At 44.1% G+C, this 23,709-nt stretch overlaps 1 protein-coding gene across 1 annotated transcript in view; it reads left to right on the top strand.

The window, feature by feature from the left end:
• LOC309855316 (uncharacterized protein) overlaps nt 1-23,709 on the top strand; it is a gene marked incomplete at its 5' end in the record, with an annotated part of 50,310 nt that overhangs the window by 13,587 nt on the left and 13,014 nt on the right. The window contains one exon of the mRNA XM_082715483.1: nt 19,466-19,577. Coding sequence (XP_082571609.1) covers nt 19,466-19,577 — 112 coding nt within the window. The remainder of the gene's footprint in view (nt 1-19,465; nt 19,578-23,709) is intronic.

The raw sequence follows: 23,709 nt of genomic DNA, 5'->3' as shown, positions 1-23,709 counted from the left end.
TTGCCTTTCTTTTCTTTTCTTTCTTTCTATTCTTTTCTTTTCTTTTTTTTTTTTTTAAGATTTTATTTATTTGTTTGAGAGTAAGAGAGCACAAGCAGGAGGAGAGGCAGAGAGAGGAGAAGCAGGTTTCCTGTTGAACAGGGAGCCCAATGTGGGGTTCGATCCCAGGACCCTGAGATCATGACCTGTGCAGAGGGCAGATGCTTAACTGACTGTGCCACCCAGGCACCCCAAATGTCTTTGTTTTCTTAAAATAAATAATACCAGTTTCTTTTGTTTCAAAGTAGGTGACCGCTCCTCCTAAAGTGGCCGGAAGTAAGAAAGCCTGGATTCCTCAAAGTCCAGCTGTATGTAGCTACACTTGTACTGAAAGTGTAAAAGCGAATGTAATTTACATTTGCTAATTTACATATAATTTGAATAAACTATATTTTAAATGTGTATGGGCTGAAACTGATGAGTAGTTGATAAAATCCCATTGTGCATCGTGCTTTTTAATGTGTCTACACTTTTTAAATGACTTCAGGTCTGAAAAAAAAGGGAAGCTTTGCTGAAATAAGCAAAGCTTTCAATTATTCCCCCCCTCCTATAAAATTTCTGGAAATTTATTAGTAGAAGGGGGAGGGATCATTTACACGCTAACACAATGTGAACTGAAGACTGTTCTAAAGACCCGTTCGATGTGAATTGGTGAGTTCGCACGATTTCAGTGACTGGAAATTTGCCTCCTCTGTTACAGTGTGAATCTGTGTTAGCCAGTGTGAGGGTGAAGAGCATGACCCACTCAGAAACTGCTTCTGCTTTCAAGGAGACGGATTTACAGTACATGCAATTGTGCGGAGAGAATGTGGGTCCTTTTCTCTAAGCCCTGACCCTGGGTACTTAAATCCGCGGATTTAAGCCTGGGCGCTCAAATGAGTGAATGAAGTCCTCTGTAATATAGCTAACATATTTAATTTCCTAAGAAGGTGGGTCATTGTGCCAAGTTTGTGCTCACGCCAAAAAGATTATTCAGGCATTTCAATTAAGATACTGTCTTCTCAAGTCACAAAAGTTGACATGATCACCATTTTTATAATCACATAGTTTAAAAGAATCGGCAGGAGAGTTCTACTTGCTTCTATTAGCACATCCCTGTGAATGTGTCTTTCGCATTAGGTTGTAACTTCTTTGAGGATGGAGACGGTAGATTTCAGTTTCTAATGTCCTAGTCCAATCCTCTATGTAATGTGGATTTAGAAGTATAACATAAGTATACTTATAGGTATAGTTAATGCTAACCGGCTGCTAGGGGCTATTTCTAAAGTCCCATTTAATAAAATAGTTGAACAAGGAGGCCATTAGAAAGCCTATACGCCTTTGGTAGCCTATGTAAACAGATTAAACCCAGAGTCAACTAGACTTTATTGACTCTGAGAAAATGGAACTTAAGAACAACTATCATAACAGCTGAAAATTTTCCCAAGTAAGACAAAAATTTAAATTATAGCCAATTAAGTAATTTCCTTGCTTTGCTTCTGTGTCTTCTCTATAAATACTTCTGCTCCCCCAGGGAGACTTCCAACCCCTTTTTGGTTTCGGTAGTGTCCAGTTGGAATTGTTCACTCAAGTAAATTTTTAAAAACGTAATGTATCTTGATTTATCCTTTTATAGATTTCAACATTGGGGAAAAAAAGGACTCAGGCCTGGTATAGGCAAGATGAGTTTGATAACCTTAATATATTGCCAGTGGTATTGTAAATTGAAAAAAATTCTTTTTGGAGAGCATCTTGTCTCAGTATGTATGGAAAAGCCATCTAAATATTCATGTAGTTTGATATGGTAGTTCTCTCTTGAGGACTGTGTCTAAGGTAGGGATCCAAACTACAGAGAGCTGTGTGTAGGACACTATTCATTATACATTTTTTTAAAAGGACTTTATTTATTTATTTGAGAGAGATTAAGAGAGAGAGAGAGCATGAGTAGAGGGAGGACAGAGGGAGAGGGAGAAGCAGACTTTCTATTCAGCAGGGACCCTGACTCGGGACTCAATCCCAGGACCCGGGACCATGACCTGAGCCAAGGGCAGGCGCTTAACCAACTGAGCAACCCAGGTGCCTTCATCGTACAACTTCTGGGTGGCTCAGTTGGTTGAACATCCTACTCTTGATTTTGGCTCAGGTCATGATCTTAGGGTCTCTGCCCCGTCTCCCCCCACCCCTCCCACCCTGCTGTCAGTGTGCGTGCTCTCTCTCTCTCTCTTTAAATAAATAAAATCTTAAAAAAAAAAGAAAAGAAAGATTGTAAGTAACCTAAATATCATGAGTAGACAGTAAATTATATTTCTGTGTACTGTGTGACTATTAGATAACTGTTCTCAGGTCTCTGATGGTAATGGAACCACGTGGAAATGTCTATGCCACACACGTGCAAGTGTGTGTGGTGTTTCATAGCAATATAAGTCAGAACGAATATCTCAAACCAGGTGCGTGGGAAAAAATGAGAAAGAATAACAGTAAATACCAGGTACTGAATGATGAGTATGTTTTGGGCACAGTGCCAAGTACCTATTCTTATTGAATTTTTATACATGGTCTTGGATGCACCCATTTTATGGATGAGGGAACTGAGCCTTGAGAGATTGGATAATCTTGCTCAGCCATATTAAGTGATGGGCCCAGGTCTGTGGGACCCAAAATGTGTGCTTCAAACTGGTGATTCACGAAGTTGACTGTGCATTGTGGAACTTTAAATAACTAAATGAATTAATAAATGAATAAATACTCTGTGGCTTAATCCCAGATCTGATGGATCAGGATTCCCAGCCAGACAACCAGGAGCCTGTATTTCTAACACGCAAGGCGGGTTCTGTGGCCAGCCTATGGCTGGCATTTAGGACCCTCTGCAAATTCCACTCGTGTAAAAAAATACACTGAATATTAATTAGTGAATATTAATAATGGTTGAGTTTAGGTAATGGGACTAAGGGTGATTTCATTTTTTCCCTCCATTTTTCAGATTTTCTTCAGTGAGAAGTGATGTTACTTTTGAGTATAAGCCCTTAACAAAGACAGTGTTGAATAAAACACTTCATTTAAAGCATCTCCCGTTTTGGGGGGAGGGTGTTATATGCTGCTTCTTTTTAAAAGTCCATTCGGAGGGTGCATAAGTGAGAAAAATGGAATGATGTCCAAATGAGGCATAATATTAGCAAGATACTACAAAATACATCAGTCTAATGGTGATTACAGTTAACAGTACATATTAAATTTGTTTGTATTGTAACGGTGCCTTAGAAGATACAACCGGAACCATAGATTAAAACAAAAAATAAGTTAGGTAGTATGTTCATTGTATTTCAACTAAGAAAGAAAATAAATAAATTGGATGATTAGCCAAAGCCCCAGAGAAACTGGTCTGGTTAGCATCTTGACGAGCAAGAGAGAAGACTGTGATCACGGCATATTTTTGTTGTCAAGCAAAGGGAAAAAGGTTCTTTTTCTCATAGCTGGGAGGAAGGGGTGTGAATGAGATCATAATTTTACAGGAAATAATGGACTTTATTGTTAACATGCAGCCAAGTGACAGGCGTGCTGGGGAGGTCAACACACGGCCTTTTTCATCGGTCTCTGTGTCACTGAGAGCTGCCATGTTGGGTCACCCCTGAGGCAGGAGTAACAGTGGGGAACCTTACAAAAGAGGAAAGCAGTGCTGACCAGTTTCTTTTTTTTAGGAGGACAGAGGAAGATGTCAGAGCCAGACAAGTCGAATGTGCTTATCCTAAAAAGAGTGTTCAAAGAGTGATTTGATACTTTCATATTTATTAGGAGACATGAAATGATCAGAAGGTGTGCGCACATTAAGGGGGCCCCGAGTAGCCTCAGCCTCCAGGGTGTAAGGTCAATATCTCCTTCCCTTTGTAGGCCTGGCCAGTCTTCAGAATTCCTGGGTGTGTTCAGAAGATCATAAATAATTGCATGAGTTATAAGTCACATTTGGATTCATAAATGTATATTGTAACGAAGAAGGTGTATATTGCATATATATATTTATAAATATCTACTTTATTTTAGAGAGAGAAAAAGAGTGTTTGTGTGCTCTTGTGCGTGAGCATGTGAGCAGGGGTGAGGGGAGCAGAGAGAGAGAGAGAAGTAGACTCCCCCTGAGCGTGTAGCCTGACATGGGGCTTGAGCTCAGGAAACTGAGATCATGTCATGAGCCGAAATCGAGAGTCAGGTGCTTAACCGACTGAGCCACTCCGGTGCCCCAAATAGTGTATATATTTTTAAATGCTGAGTAATGATGTTATTTAGCCTTAGTTATGACAAAAAAATGTTTTTAAAGAAATGGCAAACATTTTTTTCCTCTGGAGCATTGACGTCTATGCAAGAGGTGGGACGGAAGTGGGGAAGATAACCAGAAATCCACCAAGACCGTGAACGTTTTATTTTAAATCACCCCTTCGTTGAAAAGGAAAAAAAAAAGTCCCCATTAAAGATAGTCTCATGAAAACTAGATGTTTACATCAGTCCCAGCTTCGTTGGCGAGGAAGGGGAGGAGGAATTCCAGACGATGTCGTTGGCCAGTCTGAGGGCAAGTGCGGAACCCGCGGAACTGATGATGGCCCAGGGGAAGCTACTGAATTTCCAGTGTAGCCATTGATCCAACATGGTTCTTGGTGTCCGCTCTGGTCATTGAAATCATGTTCACCTGCTCTGGGTCCCATGGATCCCTACTGTCATGAGAGAAGAAATGAAGTCTGTCCTTTTCAAGGTAGGAGACTACCACGAGAGCTCTTTCGAGGGTCAACATTCTTACAAGGCGGTGAACTGAATCCAAAGAAAAACCCTATTTGGGGGGCTGAATTAGGAAACAGTGGCCTCCAGAAGTCCTCAGCACCTACAAGACTTTAACCCACGGGTCAGGGCCTTATTCGCCTCCAAATGCATGGGCTAAGCACCAGATGCTGTACCTTGCATTGAAAACCCTTGAATGCTGATCCCAGGGTCTGTGCTTGGCTGGGCTGTCCGAGGGAAATGTGCTCACCGGATTCGTGAGTCCAGAGACATAGTAGTTTTATTTGGGGATCTCCAGGGGAAAAGACCAACTTCTTTGTGCTTCGGAATAGTTTTCAGTTGGAGCCTTGCATATTCGGTAGAAAAAAATGGACCCTCTAATACACAGAGGTGGAAACTTCAAGGGATAAAGACCCAACATTTATAGCTGATTTTAAAACATAAAGCCATCTTTTTATTTCTTTATTTTATTTATTTATTTTTAAAATCTTATTTATTTAAATTGTATTTAATAAATTAATAATGACTCACAATTATTTATTATAATTATTAATGTTTTGTTATTATAATACATGTTTACATATTATGTATAATGATTATTAATAATTTAATAATACATTTAAATTTTTATTTAAGAAAGCGTGAGTGAGTGATCGGGGGGAGGGGCGGAAGGAGAGAAAGAGCCCAACGGGAGGCAGCATCCCACGACCCCGAGATCGCGACCCAACCCACAATCACGAGTCACATGCTCAACCGACGGAGCCACCCAGGCGTCTGTCGCTTTTTAATTTTTTTTTAAATTTGAGGACACCCTCCGGGCTTCATGCAGGTGGTTTTCGAAAAGTTGATTCCTTTCAGGCTGTCTGCTGGGTGAATCTGGGTAACGTACTATTGGTTAGTAAGTCACACTCGTGAGTTTGAGGGGAGACCTTTTCTCACTGATGTTCTTGAGAAGACGACTAAGAGGAATTCTGGAAAGGGATCTGATTCAGGTGTCCGCTGGGCTTTACAGATTTACTGTGGTGATTGCCTTCTTCGTATTAAAACAACTTTTCCAGGTGAGAGCTTGTTTCTCTCATTTACATACATCTGCTGGGCCGGGTTTCTCCTTCGCTGGGGAGTCTGAGAACAAGCAGGACACGTGGATGATGAAGTGATTGTCATTGTTCTTGCGGTGAGCAAACATCCCCAACAGCCTTTAAAAACATCGTGTTGGGGGCGCCTGGGTGGCTCAGTGGGTTAAAGCCTCTGCCTTCGACTCAGGTCATGATCCCAGGGTCCTGGGATCGAGCCCCGCATTGGGCTCTCTGCTCAGCAGGGAGCCTGCTTCCTCCTCTCTCTCTCTCTGCCTACTTGTGATTTCTGTCTGTCAAATAAATAAATAAAATCTTAAAAAAAATTGTGTGATGAGGAAAAACTATGTATATATCAAGGTTACTATAAATATTTTTCTTTGAAAAATACCATTGCTGTGACACTTTTCATCAATATGTTTAATTTTGACACGCCCAGTACAATTAAAAGAGAGTGAGGTTTTTATGTTTACTAAAGGAGGCATGGCTGTGAAATTTTGCCACGGTCAGTCACAAGTGGGAAAGTCAACTTCTTCCTCCATGTCATTGCTTACTTTAGGGTTGTGGTTTTGTCCCCGTGTGAACTGTCTTAGGAAGAGAAGGTGTGAGGGTTATGCTCTTAAACAGGGCAAGCAAATAGTCTAGAAACAGTTTGACAATAAAGCGGAAGGTGAGGACTGCTTAGGAAATGCAGTTGGTGGCATGATAAGTTTCAGAATTAAAGGTAAACCCCAGGATGCCTGGGTAGCTCAGTCGGTTAAGTGTCTGCCTTCGGCTCAGGTCATGATCCTGGGGTCCTGGGATCGAATCCTGCCTCAGTCTCCCTGCTCAGCTGGGAGCCTTATTCTCCCTCTGCTGCTCCCCCTGCTTGTGGTCTCTCTCTCTCTGAGACAAATAAAGAATACAATCTTAAAAAAATAAAGTTAAACCCCACTCAATATTAGTCTCAGTATTAGTGGTTAGACCTGATTTGCTTTGTTCCCTCATCCTTCTGACTTTGAGGTGTGGTCCAGTTGCAAAGTTAATAAAGTCTGAAAACTTCGGGTTATTTTCATTTCATTACTAAAGCAGTGTCCGGGAGACTGACGTGCCTGTGCTTACCATGTCCCTCAGTTTCTGTTTCTGCAGAAGTCCCTATTATTAAGGTCCTTTCTGATAAGGAGGTGTCTCACAGCGTCTCACTGGTTCTGGATCTTGCAAAGGATTGGATTTTTTTTAAAAAAGATTATTTATTTATTTATTTGACAGGCAGAGATCACAAGTAGGCAGAGAGGCAGGCAGAGAGAGAGGGAAGCAGGCTCCCTGTGGAGCAGAGAGCCTGATGTGGGGCTCGATCCCAGGACCCTGGGATCATGACCTGAGCTGAAGGCAGCGGCTTTAACCCACTGAGCCACCCAGGCACCTCAAGGATTGAATTTTTCATACTTGGTTTCAAAGTGTGCGGATCGAATAGCAGGCTGTCGGTAGAGTAAAATGTGGCGAGTTCCAGTTGTGGTTTTTGAGAAGCTCAAGGTAACTCCAAAACTAGAAGTTACAAAAAAAAAAAAAAAAAAAAAAAGAAAGAAAGAAATGAAACCAAGGAATTTTTTTCTGCTCTGGGTTCTGCTGCCTGCCTGGCCCTCCTTTCCTGACGCTAATCCAATACAGCGTGACGACTTTATTTTGCTTTTGAACTGTCCACAGAGGCTTCATTAGAGCCCTCCCTTGGTCGGGTGCCCGTGTGTAACCATATGGTACTTCGTGGAATGCAGATAATGGCTTCATTTTCGTCTGTGCTGTAATAGGTAGGAACCTGTGCGAGCAGGTAGGAGAGCTTTTGTACAAAGTACCGATGAAAGCATCGCACGGGATTGTTCCTGCCAGAGCACAACAGACTTAATCTGCCCAGATATCGTACCTCTCTTCTTTCTGGTCATGTCACCCATAACTCTGAAGAGAGTTGAGGGTGACCTTGCTTTCAAGGTCAGTGGTCTTCAGCCCTTCCTGTGTTCCTTGCTGTGATGTCACAGGTGTTGGGTCGGGGGCCGGGGGGGCTGTTGAGGGAGGCTAATAGGCAGGGAGGTCACGGTGGTGAGGCCTGGCAGTGCCCACTCCTCACTGCTGGCCAGTACCCATCCCCCAGCCCTCCAGGGCCCCTGGCAGACCCCTGCGCAGGCACAGGCTGCCTCCCCCTCCCCCTTCCCCAGCTGACAACGCACCCCCACTCCTGTCCCTGTCAGGCTTGATGCCCCCCTTGTCTCAGCGGTCTGTTTGTAGGCAGGCTGGGGGTCTGGGTCACAGAGTTGGAGCTTAGGATATGAGATCCAGACAGGACCTCAGGATTCATGGTCTCTTGGCCTGCCCTTGGCTCAACAGGAAATGGAAGCGTAGAAAGATCGGACTGGTGTTAGCATCTCCTAGCCAGTGTGTCCCGGGGCTCTCAGCTTTGCCTTCCGGACAGGATGCTCCGCAGACTCCCTTCCCTCCCCGCCAGGCTTCCAGGCTCTGGACGAGGGTGTCTTTACCATCCCCGAGCTGACGGTGAAATGGCTTTTCCAACACGCCTCCATCCCCACACACTACGAGCCTGGAGGGGATTCCTGTGCCCTTGTGGACACGGCAGAGGCCACTGTTGCTCAAGAATGAGGTTGGAAAAAGCTTTTCTTTATTGCAAACCTGCTGTATGTTAGACTCAGAAGTAACCCATTTGTACATGTGGCTGTGTTCAGTCTGCACAGAAACTCACTGAGCAGCTGCTGCTTCCCTCCGCTTTCCAAGAGGCTGAAATTCAGAGACAGCGAGTGTGTCACCCGCTATCCCACGGATCAAGAGTGGCAGGGCTGAGGCTCTGACCTACTGGACTCCACAGCCCAGACCTCCCCCCCGGGCTCTCCCCCTGCCAGGGTGTCCCTCTGCCCCCACGCTCCCCTGCTTCTGACCTGGCCTCTTTGGTTCTCCTGGAACCTTCAGATGCTCTTCAGAGCTTTTCAATCAATTTTTCCTTCCAATATCAATTTCACCATAATAATTGAATAAGGGTCCTCTTTTTCTTTTTAGGTTTTATTTATTTATTAGAGACAAGAGAGAGCACGAGCAGAGGGAAAAGCAGACTCCCCACAGGGCTCAATCCTAGGACCCTGGGATCATGACCTGAGCTGAACGCAGATGCTTAACCCACTGAGCCAGCCTGGCGCCCAAAGCATATAGTGCCCCCAGGTGGGTCTGCGGGACCGCTTTGGCTGGAAGGAAGACTTGCTAGCTGAGCAGGCTTTTCAATTCCAGTGACTTCCACAGCTTTGCTGGGGCTTTCCTCGGCTCTTTCCATTAGCGCCTCTAGACGGTAAATGCTCCAGGGCAAAGATTTTGGTCTTCGGCGCATTTTAACTATCGTAAAGGGTTGTGTACACCTTACATTAAAAAAGATGTAACAACAAAACAACCTTGTCCTTTAAATGCAGCCTCGGGTCTCGATCTTTTTCCCAGATATGAGGACGTGTGTAGCCATGTACCTTGTAAAATCGGCTACCACACTTTTCACGAGAAGTGGTTTTTAACAAGATACATTTTGCTGTGTTCGTGCGAACTTGAGAAGTCATGAAGTGTTAAAGAACTCTGACAGGCTTATGTAATGGTTTTGTTTAGTTCATCCTCTAAACTGTTACCCACTTTAAATAATTTTGAGGTTAAAACAGTCTTATGATACATTTAGACTTGCCAGAATAGGAGAATTTGGTTTTTAAATTTTTTAAAGAGTTTATTGTATTTATTTGGGAGAGAGAACGCGAGCATGAGTGGTAGGAGAAGAAAAGGGAGGGGGGAGGCAGGCTCCCCATCGTGTAGGGAGCCCAGTTCGGGGCTCGATCCCAGGACCCCAGGATCATGACCTGAGCTGAAGGCAGAGGCTTTACTGAGCCACCCAGGTGCCCCAGAATAGCAGAATTTAAACAGGCATACTGTCATAATAAGCTTTACTTTTTTTCCTGCATCATAAAGCTAATAAAATATTTTTTATTATTCCCAATATTCCCTATATTTTAACAAAGTTATTTCTCACCTATGTTCAACTTTCATTTAGCCTATTTTATTTTCCTGGGCGAGGGGCCCTGGGTAGTTCCTTTAGTTACATTTCAGTTACAACTATTTATGAAAACTCCCCTTAGAGAGTTAAATGGAACAGCCAGCCCTCTTGTTAATCTTCAACAGCTTCTCAAATCAACAACCACAGAAATATTATACTGTGTGAGTGTAAAAAAAAAAAAAAGGGAAGAAATTCTTCTCGACCAACTAGTTAACAAAAACTCTATTTGTTTGAGGTGTGAGATAAACTTTAGAGAGAAAAATGTATGCATTTTATTTTATTTAAGATTTTATTTATTTATTTGAGAGAGAGAGAGAGAATGCTGCTATGTAGCAGAGCCAGCATTTGAACCTGGAAAGTTTGGTGGCCATCTCTGTATTTTACTGCACTTGAATAAGAGAAAAGCCCATTTTGTTATTGGAAAACCTGTTAATCATATACTGCAGAAACAGAGGGAACGTTTTAGTGAATTTCCATTAACGCAGTCTCCGTGATAATCAACATGTGGCCTGTCCTGTTTCGTCTGCCCCACCCCTTACAAGTTATTTTGAAAGCAAATCCCAAACATCATATAATTTCGTGGTAAATACATATGTACGTAACTCTAAAAGATGCTTTTTTTAGTTTAATTGCAATGCTATTATCACGCTTTAAAGTATTATCCATTGTTCCTTAATATCAACTCTCCAGTTTGTGTTTAAAAGTCTGTAGTTGGTCACATTAACATTCTCTCCCTCTCTCTCTCTTTTTTTTCTTTTGAGAAAGGGAGAGGGGGAGAGGCAGAGGGGGAGGGAGAGAGGCAGAGGGGGAGAGGCAGAGACGGAGGGGGAGAGAGAATCTTAAGCAGGTTCCACACCCAGCGAGGAGCCCGATGTGGGACTCGATCTCACGACCTTGAGATCATGACCTGAGCGGAAACCAAGAACCGGATGGTTAACCGAGTGAGCCACCCAGATGCCCCACATAAACATTGTTTACTGTTCATTTGTTTAAATGAGGATCCAGACAAAGAGCGTATTTTTAGTGATGACTTTTAAAGCGGAGTACCTGAAAACTTGTCCTTCTTGGACTTCATTTAGCGCTCAAATGTCGCGTGTCTGCACTTCCCAAGGCCCCGTCTGATGATGATGAAGGATATTTCCAAGGAGCTGTCGGCTGGTGTGGTAGCTGACTGGAGTCAGAAATGGTACTGGCTCCTTTTGCCCCCAAGGTTATAAGCTTGGATGGTCATGCTGGAGGAGAACTCTTGACAGAGATAGGGCAGGTGGAAGGAAGAAACAGCCCCAGGAAAATACAATGGGTTTGGCTTGTGGTTCGTATTTAGAATCTAAAATCACATTCTGTCCTGCATGAGTATTTTCTGCCTTCAACTCTCCATCTCTCCCTTTACACTTGATCCTTCTTTTAATGGCAACTGGGAAGTCATTACGTTGGCTTTTTTTCTTCCCCTTTAAAAAATTGATAGAAATTTGGGGGATATGCTGAACAACAAGATCTTTTCGTAAAATTAATAGACGTGGTGGGGTCAATCCATACACTTCAGTGGCATAATCCCGGTGGTGACAGATTGAAGTTTCTAGATATATGCTTTTATTGTTCAGTCTGGCTCTAACGTCCTAGAAAATGCCTCATCAAATGAGCAAGCATTCAGAGAACGGGAAAGGTGAAATTCTATGAAGTATTTCTGTTTGCTTTGAAATTATTCATCTCTTTGTTTTGGGGTCCTTACTAACTTCAGAGGAAAGTATTGTGATTTACCTTAAGTTTGATGGAATTTTTTTTCTGGTGTTTAACCAAGAACACACTTTAAAAACTCGATGGCGAGTCATATGCATGCTATAAAAATCTGCTCTACCCATATGAGTTTCATCAAGTAGATTGAAGTTGAAACAGGCAAACAAGAGAAAGCAATTTGACTTTGGTGCCAACCAGGAGATTAGAGCAGCAATTTGCTTATTTCGGCTGTTTCAAATAGCATTTATAAAGTTGACTAATTTCCTCCACAGATATTTTGCCTGCCAGCACTGAGACACAAGAGATTTTAGAAATTAACTTTTATTATTTTTTTTACCTGTCTAAAGAGATGGTATTCAGTCTTTTAAAAACTATCATCTTTTTCTTTGGTTAGAGATACTCTATTTGATGCCTGTCAATCATTTTTCAAACTCATTAAAAGAAAGGTATTTTACAAAGTGCATCATGAAACTACTGGATATTTTTTTTTTTTTTTTTTGGTGAACCATTTAAGTTAATCTGCTGCACTTTGAATTTAACTTCAAGCATACAGCTTCTGAGTTATGAAATATTACAAATATTAATCTTTATATGCCATATGCTTTCGGACGGCTGTGGGATCGTGAGCTGTGATAGTAGCAGAGAGCAGAGAGGAGGAAACCTGGGAGCAGCCTGTTCCTTTTTGTGTAACTTTTAGTCCATTATCACTTCATTGCCTTCCTCACTGTGTAGATCTTTGCAACCTCAAGAACCCACCAGTGTTACATATAATTAGAAAGTTACTTATAGCGAGAAATATCTGCAAGCAAGATTTACTTTTTGTTCCTCATTCTCTTGTGTTTTTGGTTCTAGTATGAGTCACGAGGGTAAGTTGCAGTACACATTTTAAATTTCATATATGTACATTGGTCTCTGAGCCACCGGGTTGTGCCCCTCCTGATTCCATCCCTACCCCTGGAGTTTGCATAATATGAGCCAATAAACTCCATGTTAATTTTAAGGCATCTTGACTTGGGGTTTCGTTACTTGCAACCAAATACACCTAACTAATTCTAATTGTAATGAACTTTACAAGCAGATCTTCTGGGTCATGTTGGAAATGAAACAGAGCCGTTCTCCTCTCTGAGACAAGGAATTTATTGACCCAAAGAGATAAGAAGACAAGTGGACAATTATTGAGCACCTGCTGTGTGTTGGCAGTGCGAGGTGTTTCATGTTGTCTTAGTTGATCCTAGAGTTGGACGTGATTGGGCCTGTTTACCTGCACAGTTAATGTCCGTTTGTTCATGCAATTATGAGTGATGTGGATGGGACTGGCAAAGTCCTTTTTACTGCCTTTCCCATTGTTGCTGGTGGATTTTTACCTGATTCTGGGCCCCGTGCCTCAGGGAGGCGGTGCTCTTCCCAATGTCTGTGTGAGAACTCATCTCACCCCTATTCTAATATTAGGGATTTGGGGTCACCTGGCACATTCTTATTTGCTTTAAGGCCAACTTGTTTTTGTTGCACATGGTAGAAAATTGGGCCAAATACAACTTCATGTTCTGACTAGAATTAAAAAAGGGCTTTCCTCCCTTTGGACAAAGGCAAGCAGATGTAGTGTATTAGATTCTACGTTGGCTGGAGTACTTTCTAGATGTACCAAGACATGACAACTATGGGTAGGGACGTTGCTTCTTAAATTCCCCAGGGCTAGAGTGGTTGACTTTGTCCTTTGGGGGAAAGGAAGTTGTCTAGCGGAGGTCCAAGTGGTGGGCTGGGCAGAAGCAGTGACCTTGTGTTGTGTCTGACCTTGGCCCTGGCTTCACTTCCAACCCTGCTCTCTCCATGTGTGCAGGGCTGGTCTGCCTGACGTTTGTCATTCCTCCTCGGGAGGTTAGATGAGAGTGTTTGCCGGTGACATAAAGGCTTCCCTCTTGGTTGAAATGAGCCGGAGTGGCACGCATATAGCTTTCCGCACAAGCCAGTGGCTCAATGAAAAGAAATTAGTCATGAGCTTCACTCCCACCTGAAAAGCAATCATTAAGGCTCCGCCTCCAAGCACAGGAAATTTGTCATGGTTTCCGTGTCACCAGATCCACCACGGACGTATTTGGGAAAGTCATGGTAATAGGGGGCCACTGAATAAGAAAGCCGCGCAGAAAGTTTTTGAAAGGTTCTTGTCACAGGCAGGTCTATGGTTTTAGAAAATACTAGTTTGGGGCGCCTGGGTGGCTCAGTGGGTTAAAGCCTCTGCCTTCGGCTCAGGTCGTGATCCCAGAGTCCTGGGATCAAGCCCCTCATCTGGCTCTATGCTCAGCAGGGAGCCTGCTTCCTCCTCTCCCTCTGCCTGCCTCTCTGCCTACTTGTGATCTCTGCCTGTCAAATAAATAAATAAAATCTTAAAAAAAAAGAAAAGAAAAGAAAAGAAAATACTAGTTTGTTGTTGTTGTCAGTTGCATGTAATTAAATTATTCTCAGTGTAAAGACCGTACCTTCTCCTGTTTCCATCACACTGGAGAGCGGCCTTAGGAGGGTGCAGGGATTCTGGGTCAGGATTTTAGTGGGAGTTGTTTGCTGTCAGAGGTCTCCAGGAGGGGCAGGATATGGAAGGTTAGAAAGGTTGTCCTGTGAAAAACACACCCACAATTGTCCAAGTGTAAGGAAAAATTCGACAGGACAGAAGCTTGGCTCCTTTGCCGGCACTCACTTCTGGCCCCCTGCTCCTGCCTTGAACTTGGAACCTCGCTTTGCTCACATGGCCAAATTCCAGCCGCTGTCAGGAAACAGGTGGTCACACACGGTTCCTGAGAATGCTAATAATTGGGTGGATCGTGGACATCAGCGTTTGAGGACCCAGATGGAAAATTTGGAAATAGGTGAATGTTTTATGATCATGGGGAAAAGAGTGATCTAGAAATACATTGTTAGGTATATTGTCATGTTGTTAGAATCTGGTGATACAGTGAAGAATGAATCCACTATTCAATGAAAACTGTACTGTGTAACGAGAGGGACATTGAACAGAATGTGTTAACCCAGTTCGTTGTCACTTTCTCAGTAGCCCCAAGCACCCTGTCCCCAGCTCTGAGTCTGGGCTCTGCCCGTTTCCTGCTGCTCTGCTCACGTCGTACGGCCCCCAGTCTTCTCTGGGAGACAACGCCCCCAATTCTGGAACTTGTTGATTTCTGTTTGCTTTAGAGAACAATGGCTTTACCTATCCCTACCCATTCGGACACTTAATCTTCTTTGATCCCTGTCAGAGATGACCCTGTTGAAACAATCTAGGGAGTTTAAGAATTCATGCCATTTTTGAGAACTCCAGAAAACTAGACTGTGCCGGTCTTTACCAGCCCATGACTTGATTCTTACCTTTACTGTCATTACACTTTTTCCCCCTGAATCTTTCCTCAGTGAAAATGAAGGCAAGGTCAATGTCATGCATAATACCAGTACATATGATTAAGGAATACTCTGTCTCTTTGTACTTGCACCTCTGCCAGGCAGATGATAGGTCCCCCTTACTTTAAAACTTTTTGCTGTGCCATACTGTCTCTTTCGCATCTGAAATGACTTTGGAAGATTAGTCCATCATTAAGATTATTTTGCTAATTTGTTACCAGATTCAGATCATCCAGGGTGACTGTGTTCCTAAAATTTCTCCCCTCTGGTGGGTATGGTTCAGTGAGCTTTAGCATTGCTGCGTTTAGCTCTTAATAAATCTCTTAAAATTTAGCTAAAGTTCATTTTGCTGCAGCTAATAACCACCTGCAAAACGTCAGGCCCAGACTAAAGGCCCCAAATCGCTTTCTGATCTTATGGGAGCTTTTGTGCTTTGTAGTGGGATCCGTGTTTATGTGATGTGTCGAGACTCCGTTCAGGGTTCCTTGGTGGAGCACTTGGGTCCAGAATCATCCAACCCTGTCCGACTGTATTTTCTGATAATGCCACTGGGGTGACGGGGTTGTTGAATCACTCTCATGGAGTGATTTCCCCAGGTAAGTGCCACAGAAGAAGATCGTTCTGCTGGATTTTTTTTTCCCACCCCAGGCATACAAGAGCTTAACCCAAGCAGGTTGAAAGAATGGGAGAATGTGTCGTCCCAAGATCCTCCACTTTAGAACCTGGGAGCCTCCTGACACAAGCCATTTGATCTGGTCCAGTCTCAACTTTTCCTTCTGTAGAATGGGTTCAAGAGTGTTATTTTTTTTCTTCACGGGGTGGGGGAGCACCTCCTAAGCAGGAAAGCATTCACCAGTCTTTGTGTTAGTTCCTTGTCACAGTCTCGGAGGATCCCCAAATAGTGTAGTATTGAATTCCATGGGTTTCTGAAGGCTTTGAATGTTTCATCTGAATCAGTTTGGATCTCTGAGGTTTGACATGGTGAAAGCTGTTGAACCATTGGCCAGCCCAGGCCTGTGTGGGCTGGCGGTTTGTTCCTTCTGGACCCGAGACAGCGCGGAGCCGGGAGGGTGTGTGGAGCTGGTGTCTCTGTCGTGCACTTGGGAATGAAAGGCCAAGGCTGGGGGGGGGGGGAGCTCTAGAATCCCTTCCATTGTGTCTCAGAATAATCATGAAACTCCTGCCTCTAACCCGAGTTCTTTTCGTCTCCTGATGCTGCTGCTGTAAGGGAAGGAGAACACACAGGCTCTTGAGCACTAGCTGCTTGCTTTGAATTTCAGTGGAAGACGTTCGTTCATTCATTCAACAAACCAATATAAGCAATTGCCTGTGTTGGCACAGTGCAAGGGCCTGAGCGCTCAGCCCCAAGGAGCTTTAAGTTCTGGGTGGAAGAGGCATCCATCTTTAGGGCCCAGGGATACAGGGGCAGTGGAGGAACTGTGCATCTTCTCGTGCTAGGGCTGGAGTGGATGGGGAGCAGGTACCGGGAAGCGGAAGCTCTCGGTCACACGGGAGCTCTGTGTTGAAAATTTTGAGGAAGCTGCTGGATCGTTTTCCAGAACGGCTGCACCGTCTCACATTCTCCCCGCAGTGCTTACGTATTCCCCTTTCTCCACATCCTCACCAGCACTTGTGATGGCGCATCCTTCTTATTTTAGCCCTCCTAGAGGGTGCGAAATGGCATCTTATTGTGGTTTGTGTTTCCCTGGCAACTAATGATGCCAAGCATCTTTCCGTGGGCTTATTGGTCAGTTATATACCATTCTGGGAAAATGTCTGTTCAAATCTTTTGTCCGTTTAGAGATCCAGTGACTTTTAATATTTATTGCTGGGACTCATCTTAATTTGTTGGGATTGGTTTTTATCCTCTGAGGCTGCGTGTTCGTTAAGGTGGTGAATATGGTGGTGATCTAGGGGCTCCCAGCGGCAGCGGTACTGGAGGTCAGCAGAGGAAGAGTGTCTGTGTCGGTCAGTAGGCTATTTTATGATGATATGACAATCCCAACATCTTGGTGTCTCTAAAGTCTTAAGCCTTATGTCATTCTCATACAAAGTCCATGACCCAATCATGTGGCTCTAGTCTGCTTTCTATGAAGGGGAACAACTAGTAAGTTGTTCAAGGGCTGTTCGTGGCCTCACCCCAGAAGCAATAGACATCTGTTCTGTTCATAAGCCATTGGTGAGCCCAGACATGTGGCTGCATCCAGGGCAATGGGATCTAGGAAGTGTAGCCTTCCATGAGACCTGATGTTAGTGAGGGCCAGTGCTCTCATCTAAAAAATCGCCATCGTGGTGACATCTAGACTAGGTTTGACCATCCCCTCGCCAAGTGGACACCATCACATGGATCTAAAAATTTAAGGGTCTTTGCCACTAAATTTAAGGGTCTTAGAAGAATATGCAAAAAAAAAAATTTTTAATTACTTGATTTTTTTCCTGGGAGCCACTGGAGGGCACTGTGAACAAGGGAAACAGAAGATGTGGCTTTAGAAAACCAACAGAGGTGCCTCAGGAAACCGTGGGGGGATTTCTCTGTTCCAGTCCCTACTTTTACAGTTGAGAAAGTTACTTTCACGCCTGAAAGTCTCATCCCAAGGATACAGAGTCAATTAGTGATGGCAGCCAGACATAGAACTGTAGCTTTTTGACTTTACCTTTCATGCCATTACAAAAATGTATACTAGTTGCATTATAATGAATATACACTGATAATTCATGATAATAATTACATGGAAATAATTTGAAATATGTCCGAGTTCTTTTGATTCTTATACGTTACATATGATGAAATGGCACATATATATTATACAGATTATATGAATATAGAATCCATAGAACTTTTTGGTATGAATTATGAAATGATAAACTTTCAGGATACCCCAATTCTATTGGTATTGGGTCCGTAGCTAGTTTTGGTGAACACTCTAAGGGGTTTTGCTTGTTTTTCTTAAAAAAAAAAAAAATCCTTAGAAGAACAGGGGAGGCTGGTTGTACAGAAAGACTCAACAGGCAAAGATTCCTTTCTTTTTCCTGGCGCGTGTGTGTGTGTGTGTGTGTGTGTGTGTGTGTGTGTGTGTGTTAGGGATGGGGAAGTTAAGGGGAAGGAGGGATGGCAAAAATAATTTTGCTTTTTGGAATCAAGTCTTTGGTACCTAGATTGCAATGTTCTAATACCTTTGTCGTTTGAGGTAGGCAGTGCGTATGAAAGGTGGAATTTTTTGAGAATGGATGGACAATTGAAAACAATGCTTCCTACCCTCTTTGGAAAACTCTGTGTTTGTCTCAAATATCTTTGCTTTGTCCTCGTCCTTGTACAGTCGACTCTTGTTACCTGAAGAGTGGATTTTCGCGGCTGTTTGTTTCCCCTTGCGCGGGCGGGCTCGGGTTGGGTTTCCCCACCAGGGGGCGAGCAAAGAAAAGCGGCCAGTCGGGCCCTGCGCGGTTGGACCCTGCGCGGAGCCCTCGGTGATGCTTTCCTAGCACAGGTGTGAGGTCTCCTGTGTGAGTGCGTGGGTGGCGGGACGCTGTTTGTTGTGTTTTGACTGTATGAAACTACCGTGGTTTTCACTTGGCTTCTTAGAAGTCCTTTAAAAATGACTGTAACGGGGGCGCCTGGGTGGCTCAGTGGGTTGAGCCGCTGCCTTCGGCTCAGGTCATGATCTCGGGGTCCTGGGATCGAGTCCCACATCGGGCTCTCTGCTCGGAAGGGAGCCTGCTTCCTCCTCTCTCTCTGTCTGCCTCTCTGCCTACTTGTGATCTCTGTCAAATAAATGAATGAAATCTTAAAAAAAAAAAAAAAAATGACTGTAACGTAAGGGGCACCTGCCCGGCTGGCTCAGCCGCGACTCTTGATCTCGGGCTGGGTGTAGACATGACTTAAATAAAACTTAAACGAATTAAAAAAAAAACGATTTTATAGATGGCAGTTTTGGTGGAAATTTGAGTACTGTGGGGCTTGTCTACTCTGCATATTTCAAAATTGCCTGAATGCCCCGCTTCCGTGCCCTGAGATTTGGTCTTAATCTAGTCATCGGGTTACAGAAATGCTTAGGAATGTGATTGCAGTATGTCTTAGAGACACTGTGCAGATCCGTGGGAGAGAGTTTTTAATGCAACATCACTGATCATCAGAACCCTGCAGCTCCCTGGTTCCTCCCCAGCCCCCCTAACTGTCCAACCTGTTTCTTCTTTTCTTTTATTTAGTGTAGGGGTGGGGGGAGAGAGAAAGAGAGAGCACAAGTAAGAGCGGGGTAGGGAGGAGCAGAGAGAGAGTCTGTTGAGCAGGGAGTCTGATTCCACGGTTCTGAGATCATGACCTGAGCCGAAGGCAGATGCCCAACCAACTGAGCCACCCAGGTGCTCCCTGTTTCTTATTTTAAAGTAAGATTCACTTGGAAGTTGCTTCCTTCACTATTTTGGAACAACTTTTTATTCGTTTATTTAGTTCCAGTTTTAGGAAGCTGTCATTGACACACAGCCTCGCACGGGTCGAAGGAGTAACACGTAATGATTTGACGATACCCACGGTGCGATGGGGACCACAACTTTTTAAACAGGTAAGAGGTTTAGAAAACAGGAGCAGGAAAAACAAACAGCTCATTAAAGCATTCCGAAATATATACCAGAGGATGGCGGAGAGGAACTCTGTTTTAAGAAGCTATTACTGGATGAGCAGTGAAAAAAGCACTCGAGTTGGTTTTGTGCTAATCAAGATTTGAAAAATCATGGGCAGGATAAACACGTCTATCGGGCCATCTAGTTTCCCACGAAGGCATAGCAACTTCAGAGCGTCCTTCATAGGGGAAAAAATGCACCTGTGAAATTATGAATACTGGCATCGCTTTCAGCAAATGCTCTGTTTTTGCTGGTGTGTGGCTTATGTAATTAATTTCCTCATATAAACCCTGTTTAAAAAAAAAACACAACTACTAGATGGGTAATGAAGTCACTCGATCTCTTTGAGCTCATTACAACATACAGTCAGTAGAATGTAACGCACAGGTAATTCCCTGTTTCCCTGGTGGTTCTCACTGCCTTCAATGATTGGAGTGTTTAAGCAGCCCGCCTTGGAATTATTGTTCTTGCCTTCCTGCGAGATTGTGTCTTTGCAAGAATGTATTAGCCCAGTTTATTTAGATGGGACCTAGCCCCTATCAGTTTACTAGTTCCTTACTGCACGACTGAACTGATTTTTCAGATGCTTGGAATGGCATATGGAAGACTCTTGGTTTACTCAAAAAGCAAACACAAAAACTCTGAGCCTTACGGTTAACTGCTATCAGTTTACCTTTAATTATCTCCTGAAGAGCCTGTTAATGATTCATTACTTATAAAAATAAATTATAGGTACCCTGCAACGCTGTTTGTAGTTTCTTTAAAGTTTTTGATTTGGCTACCACCAGGAAAATGGGCGTGCGGCAAAAATACGGACCTGTGAACCAAATTGCTTTGTAATTTTATATATTTAATAAAGTATACTACAGCGCTGTGTGCCCGTGGGGTCAAGCTGAGGTGGAGGGAAACGCTTGAGGACAGAAATTGTGGCTTCCTATAACACACCATGTTGGGTGCCACGCTGTGGCCCGTGACAGAGGGCTAACGGGCTTGCTATCCTGGTTTGTGGGGTTTAGATGCACGATGTTTGTTTTTTTTTTATTCGTGGCCTTTGAAACTGGCTCGAGTTTGCAGTCATTTCTCAGATAAAATAGGTTACAGTGAGTTCCAAACTCCTTTTCTCTTTACCCCCCAAGAAAACCCTTTTTCAAATAAAATGACGCATGGTATCCCAATTTATAAGGATGAAAGCAAAAGCCCCTTTTTTGGAAGGGGAAGGGAGAGTCTCAGAAGCTTGTCCACATGTCTCCCACAGGAGCATTGCCCTGACCTAGAGGACTCCTCAGAACTCGGCGTGAAAGCCCATGAAATAGAAGATTAAGTTGTTTTTATGTCTGAGTGCAAAAGCATTTCTAAGGACGGAAGCATTTCTGGGCCTTCATGGGAACAAATGTGAATTCAGGGATTGATGAACTTGTCCTCTAAAGGGCCAGAGAGTAAATGTTGTCAGTGTTGTGGGCCATATGGTCTGTGTCATAGCTTCTCAGTCCTGCCACTGTGATGCCACAGACCTATGTGATTGGTGAGCGTGGCTGTGCGAGAAGGCTCTGTTTAGGGACACCAAAATTTGAATTTCAAATGATACTCACATGCAATGAAATTGTAGGGTTTCGATTTTTTTTCGGCCTCTTGAAGATGGACAGACAAGTCTTGGATCCTGGGCCACAGAACTGGATTTGGTGTGTGGATCCTAGTTCGCTGGGTCCGGCTTTAGTCACTTTATAGATATTTTGGGGGGCGGGGGAAAGAGGAAGTTGTATGTGTCTCGTTGAAGTTCAGATAAAGGCATTTGTCATTTATTTCAGCTGTTCTGACAACCCCTTTCCCCTGTTCTGAGACTACTGTAGATGTCTGCTTTGTGTTAATTCCTGACACAAATGTCCGTGGCTAAGACACAGTTAAATATAGACCTGCGTGCTAGGCCATCAACCTAGGTTACAAAGTAGCTCAGCTGCTGGGTATCAAAATGAAAAAGTTGTTATTTTCAATTTAGTATTTGCTTTCTCCCCAGTGTCTTCTGTTTCCTTCTTAAGAGACATTTAAAACTCAGGCCGGAGAAATGTAGGGTCGGTCTCCCGAGTTTCTCACACGGTCTGCACCTGTTCCGGTCCCACCCTGAGTGCAGAAGAGTTGGAAACGTGCAAGAAGAGAAAGCAAAAGACCGTGCCCCATGGATCTGCACACACACGTGCAGACAGGCGCTGTGACCCCGTGCACACGTGTGCTAGGACCCATATAGCTGAAACAAGACTAATGCTCTTAGAATAGGCAGGCTACCCTGATATTTGATATTCTGCTTTCTTCTTCTTCTTTTTGTCTTTTTTTTTTTTTTTTCATCATTACCCATGCCGACCAATGAAATTGATGTAATGACTCATAAAGGATCAGGAGGGTGCCGGGTTGATGAACATGGCCTTGTGTCTTGGATCGCAACGGATCTGAATCCTCTCTTCATGGCTTTGAGGAACATTTGAGGCTTCTGCGCCAGGGCTGACATTTCCATCTGTGAGCATTTTATAAGGACGGCCCTGGTTGTATGGTCTGCAAAAGCGATGGGCTGGACAGCAGGCAGAGAGACCAGCAAGGTGGCAGTTGACATGTCCATCAAGAGTTGACGGCCATTCTAAGCGAGGCGGTGGTTGTGGAGGTGCAGAGGGGGAAAGAGCCAGAAGCTGGGTATGGGGTGGAGAGGAAGGCTGTCAGGATGCAGGCTCAATGTCCACGTGAGTCTCCTTGAGTCTCTATGCCTTACCTATAAAGCCGTAGCAGGGGTAGGTACCCATTTCCCGTGTGGTGCGAGGTTTTCAAAGATGGTGGCATAAGGTAGACTTTTCCCCCTTGCCTCCCCACGGCAGAGGTGGGCCCAGATCTCTGCAGCTCAGCCCTGGCAAGACCCTGAGCTCTCTACTGGGACCCAGCTCCTCGCGTCCTTCACCTGTCACGTGGGGACAGGAGCACTGTTGCCTAGAGCAGCTGCAAGGATTAAGTGAGAGGAATTAAGTAAGGGCATCTGCAGTGCCCGTAGTGTGTGCTCCCCGAGTGTCCGGTAGAGAGGAGAGGCAGCACATGGCCTGTCCTTGGCCACCTTTAAATGCCAGACCCCTCCCCTTTGAATCTTTCCTGTTAACAATGGCTACTTAAAAAAATCATTTTTATTACTCTATATGTATTTCTTTTTTTTTGTATCATCTCTGTATTAGTCTTCATGGGCTGCGATAACAAAATACCATTAAACTGCGCGGCTTAAACAACAAGAATTTAATTTCCCACTGTTCTGGAGCCTGGGACGGCCAAGATCAAGCTGCTGGCATGGTTGGCTCTGGGTGAGGGCTCTCGTCCTGGCTTGCAGATGTCGGTCCTCTTTGTGTCCTCTTATGGAGGACAGAGCGTCTGCTCTGGTCTCTTCCTGTTGTAATAGGGACACAAATCTTCTTGTAGGGGACGCACCCTCATGTCCCCCATCTAAACCTAATCACCTCCCCAAATCCTGCTCCTCAAGTACCATTACACTGGGAGTTAAGTCTTCAACATAGGAATTTTTTTTGGCAGGGGGAGACACAAAAATTCAAGCGATAGCACTAATTTCTTGGTTTCCATTTTTATAGAAGAGCAAAATGGAAATTAATACTCAGAAGGTTAGTGAGTCCCCATATTTGCTTTTGTCAAGGCCCCACATCGTTGTCACCAAAAGGGCGAATCCCAGTCAGTTTCTCTCCCAGCTGAGGGGTAGGTTTTAAAGACAGGAAGAGGGATTGAAAATGAGCGGACACCGCAGCCAGGGGCACAGCTCCACCAGCCGGTTCGCAGGTTGAAATTGACTTCTGTTGGTAAATTTCCACACAGAAATGTGCATCTTATGACTTGTCATCTATTCGTCCTATCCAGCCACCCCAAGCACAGCTCTAGTGCCACGATGGCAATGGTGTTTGGTTGTAGTAGTGTGGTCGTGTGTGTGTGTGTGTGTGTGTGTGTGATAACTGTTACGTTATTTGCTGTTGTGTGTTGGCTAATGTTGTTATGATAGGACTGTGCCCCCCCCCCCCATAGTGATCAGGGCCAGAAGTGTGGGAGTTG

This window comes from Mustela nivalis, assembly GCF_964662115.1.
Source record: "Mustela nivalis genome assembly, chromosome: 20".
Taxonomy (NCBI): domain Eukaryota; kingdom Metazoa; phylum Chordata; class Mammalia; order Carnivora; family Mustelidae; genus Mustela; species Mustela nivalis.
The sequence above is the reverse complement of the archived record's forward strand: the minus strand, read 5'-3'. Positions and strand labels throughout refer to the sequence as shown.